This window comes from Dermochelys coriacea, chromosome 4, assembly GCF_009764565.3.
Source record: "Dermochelys coriacea isolate rDerCor1 chromosome 4, rDerCor1.pri.v4, whole genome shotgun sequence".
Taxonomy (NCBI): Eukaryota; Metazoa; Chordata; order Testudines; family Dermochelyidae; genus Dermochelys; species Dermochelys coriacea.
In genome coordinates, this window is record NC_050071.1 from 145,908,494 (window position 1) to 145,933,706 (window position 25,213).

A 25,213-nucleotide genomic window follows, 5' to 3' on the forward strand; every position below is an offset into this window, starting at 1 on the left:
AAGCTTCCAAACCACCACTAATGGCCCACACTTTGAATAATTACAGTAGGACCCCAGAGTTATACTTCCTATTCCTAGTTTCAGATACAAGAGTGAAACATTCATACAAATAGTATGAACATACTCAGTAGATTATAAGCTTTGTAATGATACCTTAAAAGGGACCTTTTGCATAAAGCATACACCAGTCACATCATATTCACACTGATCAGCATATTTCCATAAAACATATGGAGTGCAACCTCCCAATTACTTTTTGAGATCTAGCAGTTAGCAAGTTTGTAATCTTTTAAATCCATATTCTTCACTGACTTAGTGTAGTGCTAATTATTTTACCAGAATGTCAGACTAAGTCAGTACCTTACGAAGTCTAAGGTTTCAGAGTAGCAGCCGTGTTAGTTTGTATTCACAAAAAGAAAAGGAGTACTTGTGGCACCTTAGAGACTAACACATTTATTTGAGCATAAGCTTTCGTGAGCTACAGCTCACTTCATCGGATGCATTCACTTAAGGTGAGCTATTACCAGCAGGAGGGCTGGGGGAAAATGGCCCATCTTGATTATCACTACAAAAAGTTTTTCCCCCCCGCTCTCCTGCTGGTAATAGCTCACCTTAAGTGATCATTCTCGTTACAGTGTGTATGCTAACACCCATTGTTTCATGTTCTCTATATATATAAATCTCCCCACTGTATTTTCCACTGAATGCATCCGATGAAGTGAGCTGTAGCTCACAAATGCTTATGCTCAGATAAATTTGTTAGTTTCTAAGGTGCCACAAGTACTCCTTTTCTTTTTACGAAGTCTAAATATATTACGTCAACACAGTTACTGCTATCAACCAAATTTATCAAAAAATGCTGAGTAATACAGGTTGAATCTTTTATGTCCTGCCCATTCTGATGACACACTTTGGATTTTAGGGTGACATCAGGAAATTGGAGGATGCCAGCTCTTACCTGAATCTGCCTTTTACGAGAAGTCTGTTAGAGTCAAAGACCCTTTCTGGTTCCTCATTCCGAGTGAGCGGTGGCATGGCTGGTATGGGCATATCTTCCCGGGACAGCTTCCAAATCTCCACCCTCGTCTGCTCCACCAAACTAACTCAGAATGGTATGTAGGAGTTTTCCCCTGCTTTCAGCAGAAGTGCACACCACAAACTTCAGTGTGACACTACTGCAGTATGCCAGTGTGCACATCACAACATGCCAGTGTGACACTGCCACACTCTTAAATAAGCTGTATTCACTTCCTACACATCTGTATGTGTTTGTCCATCCTGCACACAGCTGCACAGCCCATCAGCCCTCTTCAGGATATCCTTTATGATACAGCTGTTAGTTACAGAGTATAAACACACATGTATCAGCATCCACGGGCAGCCTCTTGCCTGTGAGGAAAATGCTTGGGAAACTGCAAGGGGTCAAGCCAGAGTGAGTAGTGAGAAGCCAGAGCCACAGGTCAATCCAGAGGTCAGGAACTGGAGTAAGCAGGGTAGCAGGGAAAGAAGGGTTCAAGGCAAGGGCATGACAGAAGCAAGGCTGGATGCAAGGCAGGAGCAGCAGGAACAAGATAACACAAGAGCAGGCACAATGTTGGGCATGAGCATTGAGAAGCCAGTTAGCTGCAGCTGCTGGCTTAAGAGCTGGCCTGCTAGACCCTCCAGCCAATCAGGTGATGTGGCCCGTCAGGCAGCCTGCTACAGGCCAGCTGTACTGATGAGGCTGCCTGGAGACTAGCTCTGCTGCAGGCCCTGACAGTACCCCCCTCCCCATCGAGGGTTCCGTCTAGGGGTCTTGGAGCCTGGTTTCTTGGGATACATGTGGTGAAAGGCTTGCAGGAGATCTCGGGTATGGATGTGTTCTGCAGGTTCTCAGGAACACTTGTCTGAGAAGTACCTGTCCCAGTCAATTAGATACCCAGCAAGAGTCTAGAACAGGGGTGGGCAAACTACGGCCCGTGGTTCACATCTGGCCCACCAGCCGATTTAATCCGTCCCTCGAGCTCCCGTTGGGGAACAGAGTCAGGAGCCACTCTGTGTGCTCGTGCCATGGCTCTGTGTGGCTCCTGGAAGCAGTGGCATGTCACCCCTCCGGCTCCTACGCGTAGGGGCAGCCAGAGGCTCTGTGCGCTGTCCCCACCCCAAGTGCTGCCCCCGCAGCTCCCATTGGCGCTTGAGGACAGGGCAGCATGCAGGGCCACCTGGCTGTGCCTCCGCATAGGAGCCAGAGGGGGGAACGTGCTGCTGCTTCCAGGAGCTGCTTGAGGTAAGCACCGCCCAGAGCCTGCACCCCTGAGCCCCTCCCATGCCCCAACCCCCTGCCTAAGCCCTGATCCCCCTCCTGTCCTCTGAACCCGTCGGTCCCAACCTGGAGCATTTTTCTACACCCCAAACCCCTCATCCCCAGCCCCACCCCAGAGCCCGCACCTCCAGCCAGAGCCCTCAACCCCCGCATACCCCAATCCCCTGCCCCAGCCCACAGGCCCCTCCCATGCTCTGAACTCCTCATTTCTGGTCCCACCCCAGAACCCGCACCCCCAGCCAGAGACTTCACCCCTTCCTGAACCTCAACCCCAATTTCATGAGCATTCATGGCCCACCATACAATTTCCATATCCAGATGTGGCCCTCGGGCCAAAAAAGTTTGCCCACCCCTAAGCTAGAATATATCGAACCACTTATTTTTCTTGGCCCCAAACAGTTATAGGTGGAAGAGGAGTATGCAGTGGGAAGGGATTCTTGAATAATAATTTTTAGAAGGGAGATGTAAAAACAGTGTAAATCTTGAGGGAATCTTGTAGCTGTAACTTGAACATAACAGGGTGAATCTGTTTTGTGATTTGGAAAGACCTTGTGTACGGATAGTCCAACTTTGCAGAGGCAAGTTGATCACAGATTCCAGGCAGACAACCACTCCTTATTCCCTACCTCAAAACCAGGTATTGGCTGGCGGGACTGGTTGGCATACCATTCATAAGTTGTCTTGGCGATTTTTAGCTGCCCCCGGAGTTCTTTGTTTACCTGTTGGTTGTGGGCAATGATTTTGTTAGTGGCAAGCATTGACAATTCGGCAAGGATCTCTGTATGAGCACAATGGTGGAAAGTATAGTTAGCAACAAAGAGAGGCTTGCTTGCTGGAAGCATTTCTAGCATTGATTTAAAAGCAAACTTGGCGTGAGGTGAGGAATCAGGGACAACCAATTATCTTGATGATAAGTTTAGAAAGTAACATAGGTACTATTAAAGGACTTGATTGACCCACTCTGCCTGACTCTTGGTGCTTGTATAAAAGGCCATTGAGGTTAGGGTATCAATACTCAGATGGCATAGAAATTTTTGCCAGAAGTGGGAAATAAACTGGACTTCTTGGTCAGATACCATGCCTGTAGGCAAGCCGTGGAGACAAAAGATGTTGTTCACAAACAGATGAACTGTCTCCTGAGCAGAAGCACCTGGCATGGAACAAAATGTGTCAGCTTGGTTAAGTGGTCAACCACCACTAGAAATGTACTGTGGCTTTGGGAAGGTGGTAATTCAATGATAAAGTCCATGGGAAGGATGGCCCAAGTCCAGGGCAGAGTGAGTAGGGGCTGGACGAGACCCAGCATTCTTGAATGGGGCAATCTTAGTCCCGGTGCAAAGATCACAGGAATCTACACAGGACGCAACAGAGGTGCATATGGCTGGCCACCAAAACTTCCTGGAAACCAGGTCTTGAATCTTTGAATGGCCAAAGTGGCCTGCTAGGGGAGCATGATGGCAGAATTGTAGGATTCGAAGCTGAGTGATCCCTTCAGGCACATAGATTTGTCCCTCATGTTATAGGATCTCATTCTGGAATGTGAAGACTGCAGAGGTCTGATCCTGGTCAAGGTCTAAGACCTGATGGGTTCACTAAGTAACAGAGTGGATGATGCATAACAGGTTGGAGGTTACTGTTGACTAATATACGCTGACTAGCATACATATATATTATGTTAATAATACTACCCACAATATATATTCCAAGCATTTAAGTATGCATATTATTAAGCATTAATATAGCAGTTATATAGCCCAAATTGGCAGGTTATAATCCTGTTCACTTATGTTAAGTATCCCATACCATCTTACATTAACTGATCTAAACTTTGACTTAAAGAGATAGGAAAACTGTCAGTATCAGGACATATAATTGGTTTTCTCATAGCAACAAAAAGAGTTAGCCTCAGAAACCTATTTATCCTAATACAGGCCTAGGAGGTTTCTTTTTGCCCCTTAGTACCTGGAATGCATGTACTCAGAACAAAGGTAAGGGAACATCCACTGTGCATATACACCGATGTAGTTTCTTCCCTTCAGGAGTCTGACTAGTGGTGAGTACAATATCGAGACAGTCTTCTGAAACCAAGCATTGTTAAATTTTAATAGTAGGAACAAAGTTTCTTTTTCGAGGAGTGTCCACTTTAGATGTCTTGACGCCCTGCTGGAGAGTGATACACCTTATGAGGGTAAGCTCGAACGGATGTTCACAGAGCAAAGTGAAACCCTCCACCTCGGCATCCGCAGAGCCAAAAGAAACTCGGTACCAAGTGGCGCAGCGGTGCCACTTGCTGTACCTATGCCGCTCAGCTCAAAGCCCTTGACACCAGCGACTACAATTCACATTCCTGGTCCGCCAATAATGCCATCCCCAGTACCAAAGTCCACGGTTCCACAACAATTCACAAGACATGCAGACCTAATAGTCTCTTCAACACCTGAATCCCCGCTACTCGGTACCGAAGGTACTCCATCCAGATCAGTACAGAGCCACTTGAATACTCCATCTGGATCAGCTTCCCCTCCATCCAGTGATGGTGAAGAGGGGGATGATGCAGTGATATATACTCCTCGTCACTCCTCACTGCAATCTGGACCATCTCAGCTACCAGCATGTCACCCATCTGCAGAGGCATGTCCTTAGTATGGGCACCCATAGGCACCGCCCCACATGCCTTTCCCACCAAACTGGCCTTACTGGAATCTGTGGGCAATGTACAGGGCCCACCACTGCAGGCCTCCTAGCCCACCAAGATCGAGAGCCGCACAATCCCCATTATCACCTGTCCCAGCATCCTCAGAAACACAAGAGGAAATGACGGAGGAAACTGAGGACATATCTGATCAGGAAGCCTCACCACCTGCACACCTCTCATCTTCGTCACCGGACGAAATCATAATGCCCCCACCACTGGGGATGATTTTAAGGTCTTTCAGATAGCAGAATCATTAGACATTTATTTAAAACAGGTACCTGAATCTCAGCATAAACTACCGGACATACTCCAGTCATCTCCATCAGCAAAGATAGCTTTACCAATTGATGGCACTATTATGGGGCCTGCAAAAGCCATCTGGCAGACATCAGCAACAGCTCTCCCATCATGCAAAAGATAGGAAAAAAATATTATGTGCCATCTAAAGGTGCTGAGTTTTTATTTACACGCCCCACACCAATTCACTAGTGGTAGAGGCTGTAAACGAGAGGGGAAAACAGCACAACTCTGGAACAACCCCATATGACAAAGATTGGAAGAGGCTGGATTTCGTAGGCTGCTAGGCCTATTCCTCTACAACACTTCAGTTCCACACAGCTAATTATGTGGCTCTACTGGCGAAACGCTTGCACACCATCTTGTCGAAAATGTCAGAATTTTTTAACAATTTGCCTGATGATAAAAAAAGAACAATTTAAAGCAAATATAGCTGAAGGGCATCTCATCACCAGGATGGCCTTGCAGGCCTCTCTTGACTCCACAGACATGTCAGCATGATCTATCGCAACATCTGTGGTTATGTGCTGGGGATCCTGGCTCTGTCTCTCGGGGTCCCCCAGGGAGGTCCAGGCAACAGTTGAGGACTTATCCTTCCAAGACCCAAAATTATTTGCAGCCAAAACAGATGAACCTTTCCACACCCTTAAAGACTCAAGGGCAACCTTGAAATCCTTGGGTATCTACACACCTGCAAATAAAAAGAAACAGGGCAGGTATTATACCCAGAGATTCCAATCACCACCATAGGCACAAAATAGACAGTATGAACAATGCCACAAGCAAAGGCAAACCAGACGTTGACAACCACAAAACAAACCTTCAACGTCCCAACAATCCAAAACTAGACAGCGATTTTTAAGGTGTGGTTGAGGGCACGAGACAACCGCTTATTCTAATGCTAGAAACAGAAACTACCTCCCGACCATTTGGAGATTGTCATCTTTTCACCTAGTTTGGTGCAGCATCTCGACAGACAGATGAGTTTTAGAAATGATCCAAACTGGTTACTCCATCCACTTTATCTTCATCTCACCCACCCTCCCTCCCATCCCTCTTCAGGGACCCCTCTCACGAGTCACTGTTGCAACAGAAAGTAAATAACCTTACTTATCTAGGTGCAGTGGAACCTGTACCAACTCAGCACAGAGAGAAAAGGTTTTATTCAAATTATTTTCTCACGCAGAAAAAGACAGGCAGATGGAGACCCATATTGGACACAGAGTATGATAACCGTTTTCACGAGCCTAGGGTTATAGATAAATATGCAAAAGTCCACACCAATTCCCAACCAGAAATTGGAATTCATAGGAGCCTGCCCCAACTGTTCAACAGCAGCAGCAACACTACCTCAGCAGTGCTTCATCACACTCGTCAATTTAATTTAGACATTGATCAGCAGCCCAGAACATCAGCCAGAACATATTTACAGCTCTTGGGGCATATGTCAGTAATAGCATTTGTTATCAAACACACCAGATTTCACATGAGATGCCTACAGGCCTGGCTTCGAACACTGTACATACTGCACAGGAACAACTTAAACAGATGTGTTACAATGCCATGCAGGGTCAAAGACAGGAATTGGGGCAGGAGTTGCACTCATTCAGGAGACTCCTTCACTCAAGGAATCCACCAGGCCACTTTTGATTTTTCTTTTGTTTTTTTGCTTCCTTTCTTTCCCCATGTAACATATGCAGAAATTAAATGCCACATCTCATATTAACATAGCATTGAAGCTGTGAAAGCCAGCAGGGAATTCCCAGACCAGTAGGGACCAATTCTCCTTTCACTCACACCACTCCATTGACCTCAGTGGAATTACTCCTGACTGGTGCAGGTGGGAGTGAGTGGAGAATCATGCCACAGTCACTTCTGCCAGGGTCATTCAGCCCCTTTCCTCATAGGGAGCATTTTCTGTTTCAGCAGAGGATTTAGTTTTGAATCTCTTCATGCTGATTTGGGCAGTGGATGTGGGGAGGGGGCTGGTTGGGGGACAGGGATGGCTGGCTGACTTGGAGGTGCAGCTAAAGGGCTCAGTCAGTGCCTAGGTCGACAGAAGATAAGGACTGACTGAATGAATGAGTGTGTTTCCATGCAGTTGACCTGCTGGGGCTGTTGAAGTGGAGGTCGAAGCCCAACCTCCTGGCTGGAAACCTGCAGAAGCTAATGAAGGTGGATGGAGGAGAAGTCATCAAGGTAAGAAGGGTCCTTAGAATCATAGAATCATAGAATATCAGGGTTGGAAGGGACCCCAGAAGGTCATCTAGTCCAACCCCCTGCTCAAAGCAGGACCAAGTCCCAGTTAAATCATCCCAGCCAGGGCTTTGTCAAGCCTGACCTTAAAAACCTCTAAGGAAGGAGATTCTACCACCTCCCTAGGTAACGCATTCCAGTGTTTCACCACCCTCTTAGTGAAAAAGTTTTTCCTAATATCCAATCTAAACCTCCCCCATTGCAACTTGAGACCATTACTCCTCGTTCTGTCATCTGCTACCATTGAGAACAGTCTAGAGCCATCCTCTTTGAAACCCCCTTTCAGGTAGTTGAAAGCAGCTATCAAATCCCCCCTCATTCTTCTCTTCTGCAGACTAAACAATCCCAGCTCCCTCAGCCTCTCCTCATAAGTCATGTGCTCTAGACCCCTAATCATTTTTGTTGCCCTTCGTTGTACTCTTTCCAATTTATCCACATCCTTCCTGTAGTGTGGGGCCCAAAACTGGACACAGTACTCCAGATGAGGCCTCACCAGTGTCGAATAGAGGGGAACGATCACGTCCCTCGATCTGCTCGCTATGCCCCTACTTATACATCCCAAAATGCCATTGGCCTTCTTGGCAACAAGGGCACACTGCTGACTCATATCCAGCTTCTCGTCCACTGTCACCCCTAGGTCCTTTTCCGCAGAACTGCTGCCGAGCCATTCGGTCCCTAGTCTGTAGCGGTGCATTGGATTCTTCCATCCTAAGTGCAGGACCCTGCACTTATCCTTATTGAACCTCATTAGATTTCTTTTGGCCCAATCCTCCAATTTGTCTAGGTCCTTCTGTATCCTATCCCTCCCCTCCAGCGTATCTACCACTCCTCCCAGTTTAGTATCATCCGCAAATTTGCTGAGAGTGCAATCCACACCATCCTCCAGATCATTTATGAAGATATTGAACAAAACGGGCCCCAGGACCGACCCCTGGGGCACTCCACTTGACACCGGCTGCCAACTAGACATGGAGCCATTGATCACTACCCGTTGAGCCCGACAATCTAGCCAGCTTTCTACCCACCTTATAGTGCATTCATCCAGCCCATACTTCCTTAACTTGCTGACAAGAATGCTGTGGGAGACCGTGTCAAAAGCTTTGCTAAAGTCAAGAAACAATACATCCACTGCTTTCCCTTCATCCACAGAACCAGTAATCTCATCATAAAAGGCGATTAGATTAGTCAGGCATGACCTTCCCTTGGTGAATCCATGCTGACTGTTCCTGATCACTTTCCTCTCCTCTAAGTGCTTCAGGATTGATTCTTTGAGGACCTGCTCCATGATTTTTCCAGGGACTGAGGTCCCTTGGCAGCCTTGGCAGAGCTTCTCCTGGGCCAGCCCTCTTTGTCCCACAGGAAGAACATCCCATATCCCCATTCCAAACAGCTGCCACTTTCCACCCCCCTTAGAAAGAGAGAACTTGAAAGTGCAGATTCAGCAGGCAAAGCCTGGTGAGCAGGCCTGGGGAAGAGTGGGCAAGGGAGCTGAAGATATAGCAGTGAGGATATAGGTCAGTGCCACGCTGAGTGGTGTGTGTAGTCGGCTCCAGCCTGGAACAGGGAGGGGCTGTCCTTTTCTCTCTAGCTCTGGGAAACCCCACCTGGGATCTGATGCTGAGCTCTGAGCATCTCATTGCCAGAGAGATAGTTACTGACAAACTGTCTGGAGCTCAGAGAAGAACCACAGAAATATTGAGGGGTCGCAGGCTGAGTTGTTGCTGATACTGTAGTGACATCCAAGAGGCCTAACGGGGAATCAGGGCCCACTGGGCTGGGTGCAGCACAGACAGGAGGAGGCAGATATGAGAAGAGACCAGGAAGCCACAACACCTGGGAGGTGTGGCGTGTTACACTGACAGGAAGTGCTTAATCTGAGAAAGGCCGCAGATTTCGGTAGCTCTCAGAAACCACACTGCAGAAGGTGCACAACAACTGACAGTGCTGCCTAGTGGTAACGTGAGCATTGGCAGGACATCTCCCCATTGAAGCTCAGCCCTGTCCTTTGGCTGCCCTGCCCCAAGGATTTCCAGTCCCCCCTTAGCACAGAGGGCTAGGCCGTTGACCAGTCACAGTCTTTCCCAGCCACCCTTTCACTGAAGGTGAAGGCTCCTGTTGTATTGCCTCTTGGAGGGGGTAGGGGAGTCTGGGCCCACCCTCTCCACAGGGCTCCAGTCCAGGGCTGAGTGGTGGGCAGCTACACCCTACCTCTTGGGGTGCCAAGCTGCTGCCCCCTCTGCTCCCCCACCCCCTGAAACACTTCCTACCCCAGTCTCCTTCAGCTTCCCAGAGTAACTCACTCCAGCCAAGTCTCTGACCCGCACACTCCAACCCCTGCTTCTCCCCTACAGGTTAGCACAGGTCTGTGTTGTCAAGTGCCAGGCAATGAGCTCCTGAGCAGTAACTTCCCCTCAGAGCAGCCAGCTTCTCCGTTCCACTGCCTGCCTCTGAGCTGCTCCGCTCCCCTTTTTACAGCCCAGCCTCCAGCTTTTGCAGGCTATGCAGGGGTGTCTGCTCAGGGCTGTTCCATAACTTCTTGCTCTCCAGTGTGGGTTTGTATAGCCATCCCACACAGCCTTCCCACAGGTCATGAACGGCCAGTGAAATGCTGCCATGATGCTTCTAACTTGCCTTTCATTGGCAAATGGTAGCAGATATGCATAGTGTCTGGATATCTTAGAGTCATGAACCATGGTGGAATGAGGAGGGATCAAATGAAACAAAAAAAAAAGGGGGAATTTAGGCCAAAGTATGAGGAGAACCCTCCTGTCAAGGAGATGGATAAGGCTGGAAAATTGTCTTCCAGGGAAGGGCTGGGATAGGGTGGGTTAACTGATTTAAATCAAAGTGATTTAAATGATCTATTTTAATCATGATTTAAATCAGCAAGCAGGAAACCTTTTAAAGTCATCTATTTTAACCATGTTTTGCATTTGTAATTTTCCTAAAGAAAGGTTCATTCTCATTGGTTGGAAACCATTAAATATGTTGATTTGCAGCCAAATGTAGTCTTTACACTCAATTTGGTGCTTCTTTTTGCTAACCATGAAGATGCACTGTATCTATACACATTAATTTAAGCTATTATATAGCTTTTCTTCATTTTTATTGTATTAGAAAATGTTGAATGAAAATTTCTTATTTACTTGATGATGAGTAATTTTTTACTTGTGATTTGTATCAAGCTCTATTTGAATGGAAATTCAAATTCATTAAAATGCACACACAATTTTTAATTAAAACTACCTGGAATTTGCTGAAAACTGGAAAAAAGTGTACTGAAAAGCTTATCAAAACATGTTTTGCATTTAAGACCGATTTATAAAAGTTAATGAATTGAACTGATTATTTCTGGTCACAATGTCCTTCAAGATTTTAGGACTTTTAGATCTCATCCTCTCACACCTACTTTTTATACATAGACTGGAAGAGGAAAATAAGGGTTCCTGCTTTTTCCATTCCCAGTTGTTTTCTTAACTTTGAATGAACTGGTCATTAAATGGGACTAGTTGAATAAACTGAAAAAAAGAAAATATTCTCTGCACTTGCAGAAGACACTACTGCTATCAAAAGCTAGTGTAGTCCTTCAACAAACTCTAGTTTGAGTTCTGAGTGAGTCACTTCCACCAGTTCAATGCTTTGACTTACTTTAAAACTTGAGAGCAAACATGTACTGCTTAATATTCTTTTTTTGTATTTAATTTAAATGATTTTAATACATTATAATAAATTTAGGCCCTAACATAGGTTGTCAATTTAAAATTTAATTTTAAATAAAAAATAAACTTGTATTTATTTTAAATAAAAGAAATCTGATTTAAATAAAATCTGAATTTTTTAATTTAAAAAAAATTTGTGTTTCTCTCTCTAGGCTGGAAGCACCGTACTAGAGAAAACTGAGGGGAATAAATTATAAGGGCCAATATTGTGCAGGGACTGAGGAGTCTGTTTCTCTTCTTCTTCGAATATATATCTCTATGGGTGCTCCACCGTAGGATACGCGCACATCCATGCACTCTTGACTGGAGACTATAAAGCAGTATCTGCGGGCCCAAGCCTGCACCGAGCAGCTCCTCGTTCTCCCTTATGAGGCATGGAGGGAGCTGTGGACCTGCTGCCACTTACCTGCAGCTCGAGATGGAGCATTTTGCAGCTTCCAGCCTCTCTCACTTACTGTGAAATGTTCTTTGTTAGTTATTTTTGTCATTTTAATGTTTTTTAATTTAATTTTATTTCAGCACAGTTGTGCTTTCAAAGGAGGGTTACTCCTTTTTTAAAGGACTTTAGTTAGTGCTTTGGCATTCCAGGTCATGCTGAAAACCCCACCTGTCATTTAAGCCTTGCCAGGCCTGCCACAGGTTTTTTTACCTGTAACAACAGGCACTCTAGCTGTCACCAGTGTCTTGGAGATACCCACATCCCATCAAAGTGCAAGGTCTGCTCGGTGTTTAAAGATAGGTCTAGAAAGGACAGAGAGGCTAGGGGGAAGTTCCTCCTAATGGTACAATCCCTAATTCCTGAAGGGTCTGCTCCCATCTCCCCAGTACATCGGCCTGAACATTTTGGGCCACTTTGGTGACTATTGGAAACCAGTTAGCAGCCCCAGAGACTAAGCCTTCGAGGGGGAAAAAGCCTCTTTCACTTTCCAGATAAACGAAAAAAATCTCACACCTGGGAAACTCTGACTGCAACTGATACTGAGACATCAGTAATGCATAAGTAATGGTGTGTGGAGAAGTCTTCTACTCTTAGGGTAGCTTCTATCTTGGTTCCTTCTGACACCTCTCAGCACTGTGATGTATACAGGACTACTCCCCGGGCGCTGTTACTGTTGCCTTCTTACAGTTCCAAGGTCAGAAAAGCCCCTTTGTTGACCTCTCTGGTATCACATTCACCATCTCCTCCCTGATCCATGTTTCCTGCTCTGGTACTGACGCAGGCTTTGAACATAGGCTATCATAGCCCTCCATCACCTTCCAGATCTCTTTCCCTGGAGGATCTTCTAGTCTCAGACTAACCAGAGTCTCCCCTACTAAGGGGGGGGTCTACTAGAGTTCCTTCTCCGGTACTGTCCCGCCAGCTGCAACATGACTCTTGGTTGGGCTTTCAACCCTTGGTACTGGCATTGATGCCTGAGGCTCCACATCTTAACCCAGGAGAGGATACTTCTGACTCTGAGGTCTTGGTGCAGGGCTCTGTATCACACTCTCCTGAGTCCATTTACAGATGAAGATCTTCCAGAGCCCACCAACACCCTCAACATCGGGGATAAGAATACGCTTGGGGACCCTTCCCCAACCCACTCCTCAATGGGCTTACTGGAACCCCAGGGAGCAATTTAGTGAACAGTTTTACAGGGTGCCAGCTAGAAACAAACCCCAACATACACTGGTACTGCATTATGCACAGGCACCACAGACCATCCTCAGGTACTATGTACCTCTTTGGTACTGAGAAAAAACACAAGAGGAATAAGAGTCAGAGACTGAAGAAAACTCCCCTACTACAGCCAGGTCCTCTTCCTCCCCATATGAGGCAGTAATGCCACCACTGCCCTCTTATGTTAATGACTTTAAGGCTTTCCAGGACCTCATGAAACACCTGGCAGACTCCATCCAGATTCCATGAAAAGAGGTACAGGACTCCCAGCACCCCCTGATAGACATTTTAAACATCATCCCGCCCCAGGGAAAGTTTGCCCTACCAATTAATGAGGCACTGTTATTGCCTGCACATGCTCTGTGGCAAACACCTGCCACCATTCAGCCCATCTGACAATGGGCAGATAAAAAATATTCAAGTTAAAGGAATGAATCACTTCTTCCACCATCCTGCTCCTAATTCCCTGGCTGTGGACTTGGTCAATGAAAAGCGTTACTAAAGCCAGGCTCATTCTAGACCCTTTCCTTTGGACAAAGAGTCCAAATGATTAGACCTACAGGGCAGGAGGAGCTACTCATCTGTAGCTCTTCAATTTAAAATTGGAAACCACCAGGCCTTGATGGTAAAATGAGTCTAGCAATTATTCTAAGTTCACACACTTTACTGAACACTTGCCTCAAAAAGACCAATTTCAGTCCCCTGTCTCTGAGGATTAGTTGATTGGAAAAGCCTCCTTGTGGACTGTTCTCAGTGCTGCTGATACAACTGAAGACCTTGCCTTTGAACGGCCAAAGCTCCTCACTCTGTATCCTTACAGATTCAAGAGCAACGCTACAGTCACTGGGAATTTATGGGCCTGGAATAAAGAGACATTTTAGCAGAACTTAAACTCCACAACATTCCAGAGTGTTCCAGTACTATGCACACCAGGCCTTTCCTAGTCCTTTGGAGCCTTTGAGGAAATTCAAACCTCAGAAAAGCAGACCACCTCCCTTTACAACTACCCAGTCTACACCCCTGTATAAGAGATTGTGTGGACGCCTTGGTTGAGGGTGTTGAGCAACTTTTTCCCCAGGATCCTCTACTGTACAACTCTACTGTCCATCCCTCTTTTGGAAACTGACTATTACACTTCCCACCTGCCTGGGAGCAGATCACCTCAGACAAATTAGAGGTGGTCAGTGTGGGTTATTGCATCCACTTCCACTTTATTTATCCATCCCTGTCCCTCTCCTTATAAGGTGATAAGTAACAGAGAGGATGGATTTGTCAAGAACAAATCATTTCAGACCAACCTGATAGCTTTCTTTGATAGGGTAACAAGCCTTGTGGAGAGGGGGAAAGCAGTACATGTGGTATAGCTTAACTTTAGTAAGGCTTTTGATACTGTCTAGCATAATGTTCTCAAACAAACTAGAGAAATGCAACCTAGATGGAGCTACTCTAAAGTGGATGCGTAACTGATTGGGAAACCATTGCCAGAGATTAGTTATCAGCGGTTCACAGTCATGCTGGAAGAGCATATCAAGTGGGGTCCCACAGGGATAGGTTCTGGATCTGGTTCTGTTCAATATCTTAATCAATGATTTAGATAATGGCATAGAGTGTACACTTATCAAGTTTGTGGATGATACCAAGCTGGGAGGGGTTGCAAGTGCTTTGGAGGACAGGATTAGAATTCAAAATGATCTTGACAAACTGGAGAAATGGTCTGAAGTAAATAAGATGAAATTCAATAAGGACAAATGCAAAGTACTGCACTTAGGAAGGAACCATCCGTTGCATGCATACAAAATGGGAAATGACTGCCTCGGAAGGAGTACTGCAGAAAGGGATCTGGGGGTGGATCACAAACTAAATATGAGTCAACAGTGTAATGCTGTTGCAAAAAAAGCAAACATCATTCCAGGATGTATTATCAGGAGTGTTGTAAGCAAGACACAAGTAGTAGTTCTTCTGCTCTACTCCACGCTGATTAGGTCTCAACTGGAGTATTGTGTCCAGTTCTGGGTGCCACATTTCAGGAAAGATGTGAACAAATTGGAGAAAGTCCAGAGAAAAGCAACACAATGATTAAAGATCTAGAAAATGTGACCTATGAGGAAAGATTGGGTTTGTTTAGTCTGGAGAAGAAAACTGTTATGTCCCCTCTCAGTCTTCTCAAGTATGTAAAAGGTTGTCATAAAGAAGAGGGTGATAAAATTGTGCTCCTTATCCACTGAGGATAGGACAAGAAGCAATGGGCTCAAATTGCAGCAAGGACGGTTTAGATTGGACATTAGGAAAAACTTCCTAACTGTCAGAGTGGTTAAACACTGGGAATAAATTGCCTAGGGAGGTTTTGGAATCCCCATCATTGGAGATTTTTAAGAGCAGGTTGGACAGACAACTGTCAGGAATGGTCTAGATAATACTTAGTCTTGCCTTGAGTGCAGGGGTCTGGACTAGATGGCCTCTCAAGGGTCTCAATTTTTTACTTCAGTTTAAACAGACGTCTGTTTATTTTAAGTCAATTTCTGAGCTTAGACAATAGCTCTTGGTAAATATCAGTCCTTTTGCGGTGAAGATTGCTCTCCCATTACCAATCACTCTTCAGCAGTTTCTGAAGATAGACAGAGTTGGAGTGATAAGCAGTCATCCAGTTAAAATGCCTATGAAATTTCCTATAGTAAGAGTGAGAAGCATAATAACTCTGCTATGTTTGGTAATAGGACTTTCAGTATTCTCATAGGAAAAGCCAGGAGAGCTCTCATCCTGAGGGCTGTAGGAACAGTCTCCCTGGGCTCTTCTTTTTGGAGGACTGGGGGATTGTTGGTGGTGGCTTTTCTTACATCATTTGGAATTTTGTTTCACCACCTTCTTTTTCAATTCTATGAGTCTATGATTCTCCCAAGGAGTTCTTAAGGCAGGAGGTACAATCTCTCCTGCTCTTGGGGATGATTGAGCCAGTTCTACCCAAGTTTGTTGGAAGAGGGTTCAATTCCAACTATTTCCTAGTCCTCAAAGAAGATTAGGGTGGAGACCAATCCTTGATCTCAGAAACTTGAACACCCATGTCCTTTTTCAGCACTTCAGAATGGTGATGCTAGCCATAGAATCATAGAACTGGAAGGGACCTCGAGAGGTCATCTAGACCAGTCCCCTGCACTCAAGGCAGGACTAAGTATTATCTATATCATCCCTGACAGATGTTTGTCCAACCTGCTCTTAAAAATCCCCAGTGATGGAGATTCCATGACCTCCCTAGGCAATTTATTCCAGTGCTTAACCACTCTGACAGTTAGGAAGTTTTTCCTAATGTCCAACCTAAACCGCCCTTACTGCAATTTAAGCCCATTCCATCATAATTCCATCCCTAGATCCAGGAAACTGTTTCATTGCCTTTGGCCTATAGGACGCCTACTTTCATGTAATTATCCACCCATCCCACAAGCATTTCCCATGTTTTGTAATATGCTCAGATCATTACCAGTATGGAGTCCTCCCCTTCGGACTTTCTACAGCCCCAAGCCTCTTTACAAAGGTCCTCTTATTGGTAGTTGCCTGCTTACATCAGTGGGGCATCACAGCATTCCCATATTTGGACAACTGGCTCCTCAGGGATTGGTCAGCACTAGAGATTCAGTTGGCAACCTCCAAGGCACTGGCCCTATTTCAATCCCTGGGTTTCTGTGTCAGTCTGAAGAAGCCTACACTGACTCCGGTCCAGAAGATAGACTTCAACAGAGCTACTCTAGATTCCCTAACTGCCAGTGCCTGCTTGCCAAAGTAGTGGTTCTCTACTATGGCCAGTCTGATTTCAACAGTACAGTGCAGCCCACAAATAATTACAAGGACCTGCTTACAACTCTTGGGCCACATATATGCCTCCATGTTCATCACGTCTCTTGTGTCTCAGGAGTCTTCTGACATGGCTAGGACTGCGTATATCCCAAACAGACAGTCTCTCCAAACACATCACTGTATCTCCAAAAGTTCTGGACTCTGTCAGGTAGTGGAAGGAGTTCCCAGTGAAGGTCTGCATGGGAACTCCATTTTCACATTCCACACCCTCAGAGATCCTCACGATAGATGCCTCACTTTTGCAAAGGGGGGCTCAACACCAAAGGGCCACAGCCCAGGGGAAGTGGTCTGCACATGAGGCCACGCTCCACATCAACTTCCTAGAGCTAGGAGTGATTGGATATGCTTGCCAACACTTCCTTCACAGCATACAGGGTCACTCCGTCAGGGTAATGCTGGACAACAGGGCAGCAATGTACTGTATCAATTGGCAAGATGGTGCAAGGTCTCAGTCCTTGTATATAGAATTGCTAAAACTCTGGAACTGGTGTGTTTCCCCTCAGATAGAAATCTCAGCAGTTTATCTACCAGGCCTCCAGAATACAATTGCAGACTTCATTAGCAGGAACTTCTATCAGGACCACAAATGGTAGCTCAATGATTCTGTCTTCCTCAGCATCTGCCAAACCTGGGCTTCTCCCAGAAGCAGATCTCTTTGTTACCCCAATCAACACAAAATGTCTCCTCTTCTGCTCCAAGAGAAGGTACAGCTGCAACTTGTTAGGAGATGCCCTGATAAGACCATGGCCTGTACCCTGATATATGCTTACCCATCTCTACCTCTGTTCTTCAAGACCTTGTTCAAACTGCGACAGGAACAAGTGAGGGTTATTTTCATAGCACTGTCCTGGCCAAGACAAGTACTCAAACCTCCTTCAACTCTCTGTGGCAATGCCTCTCCATCTTCCCTTCAGGAAGGATCTCCTGCCATAGAACTCCGGGACCCTGGTCCATCCCAATTCCTTATCCTTAAACCTGAGAGCATGGTTCCTAGCTGGTTCTTGGCATGGAGCTAACCTGTCCAGTCAGTTCTCCTATTTAGCTAGAAACCTACTGTCACGGAGTCCCCGGGCGATGCTCTGGAACTGCTCCCTATGAAGCCAGTCAGGACTCTGGGGAAGTCTCCTCTCTGTGAGCAGACTGTCTTCAGGGCAAAAAGCTCACACGGCTTCCACCTTCCTGGGTCTGACCTCAGAGCATTCAGCATCCTCTGCCCCTCTGTGCGCTTCCCACAGTGAGTCCACCCAGGTGGGGTCCTGGGGAAGCCAGAGGGTCCTGCACCCCAACTTCGCAGTCAGATGTGACTCTCAGCCAGCCAGTACAACAGAGATTTATTAGATGACAGGAACACGGTCTAAAACAGAGCTTGTAGATACAGAGAACAGGATCCCTCAGCCGGGTACATTTTGGGGGGCAGTGAGCCAGACAACCATGTCTGCACTTCACTCCACATCCCCAGCCAGCACCAAACTGACTCAGTCTCTAGCCCCTCCTCCTCTGGGTTTTGTCCCTTTCCCAGGCCAGGAGGTCACTGGATTCCTTTGTTCTCCAACCCTTTAGCTCTCACCTTGCATGGGGGAAGGGCCCAGGCCATTAGTTGCCAGGAGACAGAGTGTTAGCCATTTATGTACACTGGCCCTTTGCTGTGCAACAATTACACCTCCTTATCCCACCACCTAGAGACTTAAGAAATGCATAGGGGAAACTGAGGCATCCCTACAGTATTCAGAGGAAACATTAAGAACAGTCTCACTTTGTTACACCTACTACTTGCAAAAAACTTTTTTTCTGAAGTGGAAACGCTTCCAGGTGTTCTCTTGCTCCTCTTCTCAAGCATCAAGATCCTAGATGACTTGTTAGATTTAAAGATACTGGGTATCAATGAGTTGCTGGAGGATTCCCTGCTCCTTGAAGTCTTTAAACCATGGTTTGAGGACTTTAATAGCTCAGACATAGGTGAGAGGTTTATCGCAGGAGTGGGTGGGTGAGATTCTGTGGCCTGCGTTGTGCAGGGGGTCAGACTAGATGATCATAATGGTCCCTTCTGACCTTAATATCTATGAATCTATATTTGGCCAGTATTGTGGTTTTCCACTTGCCCATCAAGGGCTTATCAGTTTTTGCCCATCCTCCTACAACAAGATTCCTTATGGGCTCATACAACTTGTTGCCTCCTGTACAGAACCGGGGGCCCCAATGGGACCTTAATGTGGTTCTCAGTGCCCTGAGGAAACCCCCTTTTGAAACGATGGCTACCTGCTCTCTCCTCCACCTCTCCCTCAATATTTCATTCCATATAGCCATCACTTCGGCTGGACAAGTGGAAGAACTGGGTGCTCTCGTGGCAGATCCACCATTTGCTACTTTCTACAGAGATGAGGTTACACTATGTGTTGTGATAACTGGGCCTACACATTTACTTTAATTGTAAGGTGAACTGGTGAAAAGTAGATTAAGGTCATCACAACAGTCCCCATTCTTGCTTCCTCCTTAAGGCCTCTTTGGAATACCATATTAATCAGGAAATCTGTCTACCAATGTTCTGTCCAAAGCCTCATGCCTCCAAGGAGGAAACCAGCCTATATACATTGGATCTTAGGAGGGCTCTCGGCTTCTACCTCTCCCAGATTATTCCTATCTTTTGCAGAGAGGATGACGTGACAGTCTATTTCCACATGAAGACTGACAAAGTGGGTCTTGGGTTGCATCTTAATGTGCTGTGAGACTGCTGGAATACCACAGTATACTCCACTAGAGCTCAGTCCACATCTATAGCCCTCATGAAAGATGTTCCCATAGTTGAACTCTGCAGGACTGCAACTTGGTCCTCTGTCCATACCTTTGCCAAGCATTACACTATCTTACCTGCTTCTGGAGCTGACATGTTCGGTGACGCAGTCCTCCAAACTGCCTTGGATCTGCTTCCTCAGCATCCACCTCCATGTTGAGTTACTGCTTGGGTAACTCCTACTGTGGAGCACCATAGGGACATATACTCAAAGAAGGAGAGGTTACTTACCTGTACAGTAACTTGAGTTCTTTGAGATGTTTTGACTCTATGGGTGCTCCACCTCCCTCCCTCTCTGCTGCAGAAACTCTGGCTTTGCAATTGAGAAGGAAATTGAGTGGTGACAGGGCCATGCTTCCCTATATGCCAGGGGTGACCAACCTGAGCCTGAGAAGGAGACAGAATTTACCCAATGTACATTGCCAAAGAGCCACACAAATATGTCAACAGCCCCCCCCATCGGTTCCCCCGCTCCCCTCCCCCCACACACTCCCAGCACCTCCTGCCCACTGGCAGCCCCATCGATCAGTGCCTCCCCTTCCCTCCCTCCACCTCCTGTTGAGCTGTTTTCTGGCATGCAGGAGGCTCGGAGGGGTAGGGGGAGGAGCGAGGGCATGGCGGACTCAGGGGAGGGGATGTGAAGGTGTGGAGTGGGGGCAGGACCTGTGGCAGAGCCAGGGGTTGAGCAGGGAGCACTCCAGGCACATTGGAAAGTTGGCGCCTGTAGCTCCAGCCCTGGAGTCAGTGCCTGCATAAGGTGCCACATATTAACTTCTGAAGAGCCCATATGGCTCCAGAGCCACAGCTTGGCCACCCCTGCTATATGCCCTTGTATGGGAACACAAGGAGCTGCTGTGTGAAGACTTGGGCCCACAGACACTGCTGTACTGTCTCCATTGAAAAGCACACAGGTCTGCGCTCATCCTATGGTGGAGCACCCACAGGGCAAAACATCTCAAAGAACTCAAGTTACTGTACAAGTAACCAACCTCTGCTTTCCTTTCATTTGGGCTGAGGTGGCATTTGGGATGGGTCAGGGATCATACTAGGGGTTATCACTCAGGCTCCTATTCTTCTTGTGTCTCCCCCAGTTCCTTCAGGACACCCTGGATGCCTTGTTCTCAATTATGATGGAGAATGCAGCCACCGATGTCTATGATACTCTCATCTTTGATGCCCTAGTAAGTACGTTCCTGTTTCCCCCTCCTCAGCCCTGAACATGGGTGGGGCCAGGCCAGACCCTGCACCCCTCTATGCTCCCACCAATTGATCTACCTACTGCCAAACTCATTCAGTTGTTTATCCTTTCATTAGCTCATTCTCCCATCTCTACACAAATCTCCCATCTCTACACCAATGGGAGGCAGTGCACTTTATTCTCCTCGGCAGTGGCCAGTTCTGACCCAGCAGAGGAACCACCAGTGATGTCCAAAAGAAATTCCTCAAAAGCAGGCGAGATCACAGACTGGGAGAAAAGACTGAGGAAACTCTTGAGATATCTAGCACAGGATTTGCCATACCTGATCAGCTCATGTAACATCCTGGAGCCATCTAGCAATGGCCTGATCCTTTTAGATCTCACAGGACCAGCAAGGTTGAGTTTGGTTGTAGAGGTTGCTCTCCCTGCAGAGTGAGTGCTGACTCCAATGCCCCAGAGTGGCACTAAGATGTGTAGTGTTTCACAGAATGGTGTGATTCAGTAGGGAGCATTTTCCCTTCCAAGCTAGTACTTGCCCTAATGCCTTAGTGCAGAGCTAGGGGCAGCTGTGCTCCAGCCAGTAGTTTAGGTGCTTACTCCCAAGTCAGGACCGACTCCAGTGCCATAGCAACAAGGTTCTGAACAGTAAGAGTCCCAGAACAGAATGACTGCCGTGCTCTCGGCTGCTGTGAGCAGGGGGGGAAAATGAGCTCTGTGCGCACACTATCTGTAAATCATAGAATAGAAGGATAGAAGTCTAGGGCTGGAAGGGCCCTCAAGAGGTCATCTAGTGCAATGGCTCTCAACCTTTCTAGACTACTGTATCCATTTTAGGAGTCTGATTTGTCTTGCGCACCCCAAGTTTCATCTTATTTAAAAACTACTTGCCTAAAAATCAGACATAAAAATACAAAAGTGTCACAGCCACACTAGTATTAAACCTTGCTGACTTTCTCATTTTTACCATAGAATTATAAAATCAATTGGAATATAAATATTGTACTTGTATAGTATATAAAACAGTATAAACAAGCCATTGTATGAAATTTTAGTTTGTACTGACTTGGCTAGTGCTTTTTATGTTGTCTGTTGCAGGCAAATATTTAGATGAGTTGATATCTCCCCTGGAAGACCTCTGCATTCCCCCAGGGATACAGGTACCCCTGGTTGAGAACCACTGCTCTAGCCTCCCCACCCACACCGAGGCAGAATTAAGTACACATAGCTCATCCATGACAGATGTTTGTCTAACCTGCTCCTAAAAACCTCCAACAGGGATTCCACAGCCTCCATAGTAATCTGTTGCATTGCTTATCTTTAGAGTTAGAAAGATTTTTTTTAATATCCAACCTAAATCTTCCTTGCGGCAAATTAAGCCAATTACTTCTTGTCCTACTCTTGGTGGACATGGAGAACAATTGTTCTTTTTTGAATGGATGCAGATGTGTATTCCATTTAGGTATGTGTGTACGCAGTGTACCAGAGCCAGAAGCTTTTGCAGCATTACCTATTGTCAAACTGCCTGCAGTAACTCAAGATGTGAGTACCAACCTCAGGGCAGACTAGAATCTTATTTTCGATGTCTCTGACTCAAGGAATATTTCCAACACACCTCTGAACAGCATACTAACCCACAGAAACTGATAATAGCTCACCTTATCTGATCACTCTCATTATGGTGTATATGGTAACACCCATTGTTTCATGTTCTCTGTGTATATAAAATCTCCCCACTGTATTTTCCACTGCATGCATCCAATGAAGTGAGCTGTAGCTCACAAAAGCTTATGCTCAAATAAATTTGTTAGTCTCTAAGTACTAAGTATTAAGTCTCTAAGCCACAAATACTCCTTTTCTTTTTGCAGGGAACCAGATCACAAATCCCAAATTGGTTATGAGCTTTATACTTTATAGTTGATAATCGGTTGGTGAAATTTAATTCCTCAGGCACTATAACAGTCTAACCATGGAGTGACAGACAGTCCCGTTGGGCACTCCAAACTGTCTCACCTACCTTTGTGGTAGGTGGTCCCTTACACCAAGAATCATAGTAATATTCAGGTTACTTCCAGTCAAAAAGGACCAGTCACTTACCACAGGTCAGTTGCACCTTAGATCTCACACCAAAGACAATGATTGTAGCCATTCCTATAATAAACTATATTAAGATTATACAGGAAAAGGAAATAGAGTTATTTACAGGATTAAAGCAAGTAAATATATATGCATACAAATGATTTCCAATCTTACGTTTCAAAAGGTAATAGAAGCTTCTGCAATAAGCAAGCTCTATATGTTCTTGAGGGCTAATCCAGACTAAGCAGCTGGGGATCCCTTGCTTATGCCTAGAAACCTTGCCCCCTAGAGTCCAAGCAGCACAGAGATATAGCTCCTTCTCGGTAGAGGTTTTTATCTCTCTCCTCCCTTGTACTCTGAGCTGGCAACTCAGCTAACAGGAGGAATTCACTTGCATGACTCATCTTCATGGTGTGGGGAGGGCAGAACAACAAAATGCCTTTTCTTCTCTTTAATGTTCCACAATAGTCTGTCTGGTGTCGATGGACCTTCCCTGTTGGACAGGAGGTAACACCTTCTGCTGGAGACCAGCACTTCACACTAGTTAATGTCTCTTTCCTATCTGGTGATTTATACAGCTACAGAGGCTCCCAACAGAACCACTCAAGTATTACCTTACGATATCAGGTACAGATGTTATAAGTCAGATGAATGCAGGCAGCAATTCAGAAGCATTCAATCAAGTCTAAACACATTCTTATAATTCTAATACTGATTTTAACAATACTAACACACAGATGAGCCAGACTGATTCAAGGTTTATATTTGTCAGTTTTTCCATACAGGCATGGGGACCTTGGCATAAGCTAGCACCTGGTCTGCCAGTGTCACACCCATCATGATGGCACACGCGCCCTATACCTCCTCGTGGCAGCTCTTGAAGGTATAAGGACAATAACCACCCTAGTCCCCCTCAGTTCCTTCTAGTGGCCAGAGTCAGAATTCCCCATGTTGTTCTTACTTTGTTTTGCTGCTCATAGCTAGTTTAGATTCTTCCTGAAAATAGTTTGTAATAAGTAGCAGTTAGTATCTGTAGTTAGGTTTTATTTAAAGTGTTTCAGTTTATTTAATAGTTACTAGTTGGGCTTAGTGGGATGCAGATCACTGAGGGCATGCAGCACTTTACAGGCTTCAAACATTGCCTTTTTTGTGGGGTTACCAGTTGTAATAGTGACCCCCACATGTGTTTCTTGTGCCTCAGTGAGGGACACATCAAGGAGAGGTAACATCTGCCACACCTTGAAAAAGTGAGTAGAGATTGCCAGGGATCTGTTTTTCCAGCAGGACCTCCTTGAACAAGCCCTGAGGCTTGCTTTGGCAACAAAACCAGTGCCAGATAGCTCTGTCCATCCTCATTTGTCCACCAACCTTGTTGAAGCCCAGGATAGATTGCTGGACTCTGACTCCCCTCTAAGAAGGAGGGGTTGTTCGTCCTCTCCTGGGGTTTCCCGCAAGACAACCCAAAAGATGGAAAGAAGTTGTTCTTCTTCGAGTGCTTGCTCATATCCATTCCAATTAGGTGTGTGCACGCTATGTACACAGTTCGCTGGAATGTTTTTCCCTTAGCAGTATCTGTTGGGTTGGCTCTGGAGCCCTCTGGAGTCACAACTCCATGGTGCCGCATATAGGGCCCCACCACCTCTCCAGTTCCTTCTTGCTGCCATTGACAGTCAGAGCATTCCCTCTCTCATGTTCAACGAGCGATCCTCTAGCATTGTTTTCTGTAAATAGTTAAAGATAGTTTAAAAAAAAAAAAGTTATATATTTGGACTTGGGGTACTGGGAGTTGTTTCCCTCTCCCATTTCCCTGTCCCTCTCCTGAGTCCAGGGCATGCCTCGGACCCAGGGGTTTAAGCTGTGTAGGGTTTGCCAGAAGCCTATGTCCAAGAGTGACCCACACTCAGCTTGTCTAAAGTGCTTAGGGGGAGGTCCCATCAGGTAATCAGGTGTAAGATCTGGAGCTCAGGGGAAAGGGGTTTTACTCCCGGTATTTCCTAATACGGAAAGCAAAAGGAGGCCTCAGACCCATTTTGGCCCGCACAATTTCAACAGGTTCATGAAGAAACTAAAAAGTTTTGTATGGTCTCTTAGACCACTGTCATCCCATCCCTGGATCCAGGAGATTGGTATGCCGCCCTTGACTTGAAGGACACATACTTCCACATTTCCATAATCCTGCCCCACAAGTGCTTCTTAAGGTTCGCAATCAGGAGTTCCCACTACCAATTCACAGTATTACTGTTCGGCCTGTCATCAGCACCTCGGATGTTCACCAAATGTATGTCGGTTGTGGCTGCTTTTCCATGGAACAGGCAGGTTCAGGTATTTCCATACCTTGACCGCTGGCTAGTCAAGGGCTAGTCCAGAATACAAGTG

The 25,213-nt window shown here is 46.1% G+C and overlaps 1 protein-coding gene across 6 annotated transcripts in view; it reads left to right on the forward strand.

Annotated features, from left to right (window-relative positions):
* The window catches only part of LOC119854624 (dedicator of cytokinesis protein 2-like), a 337,122-nt gene that overhangs the window by 100,424 nt on the left and 211,485 nt on the right, over nt 1-25,213 (forward strand). For 5 of the 6 annotated variants that reach the window (XR_006280678.1, XR_006280679.1, XM_038399401.2 and 2 more), the window contains exons 18-20: nt 923-1,112; nt 7,396-7,493; nt 20,655-20,744. Coding sequence is in view for 4 of the 6 variants with exons in the window: in XM_038399401.2 (XP_038255329.1) it covers nt 923-1,112; nt 7,396-7,493; nt 20,655-20,744 (378 nt within the window). In the remaining 2 variants the exon portion in view is untranslated. The remainder of the gene's footprint in view (nt 1-922; nt 1,113-7,395; nt 7,494-20,654; nt 20,745-25,213) is intronic. The other variant, XM_043512930.1, reaches the window with a different exon arrangement.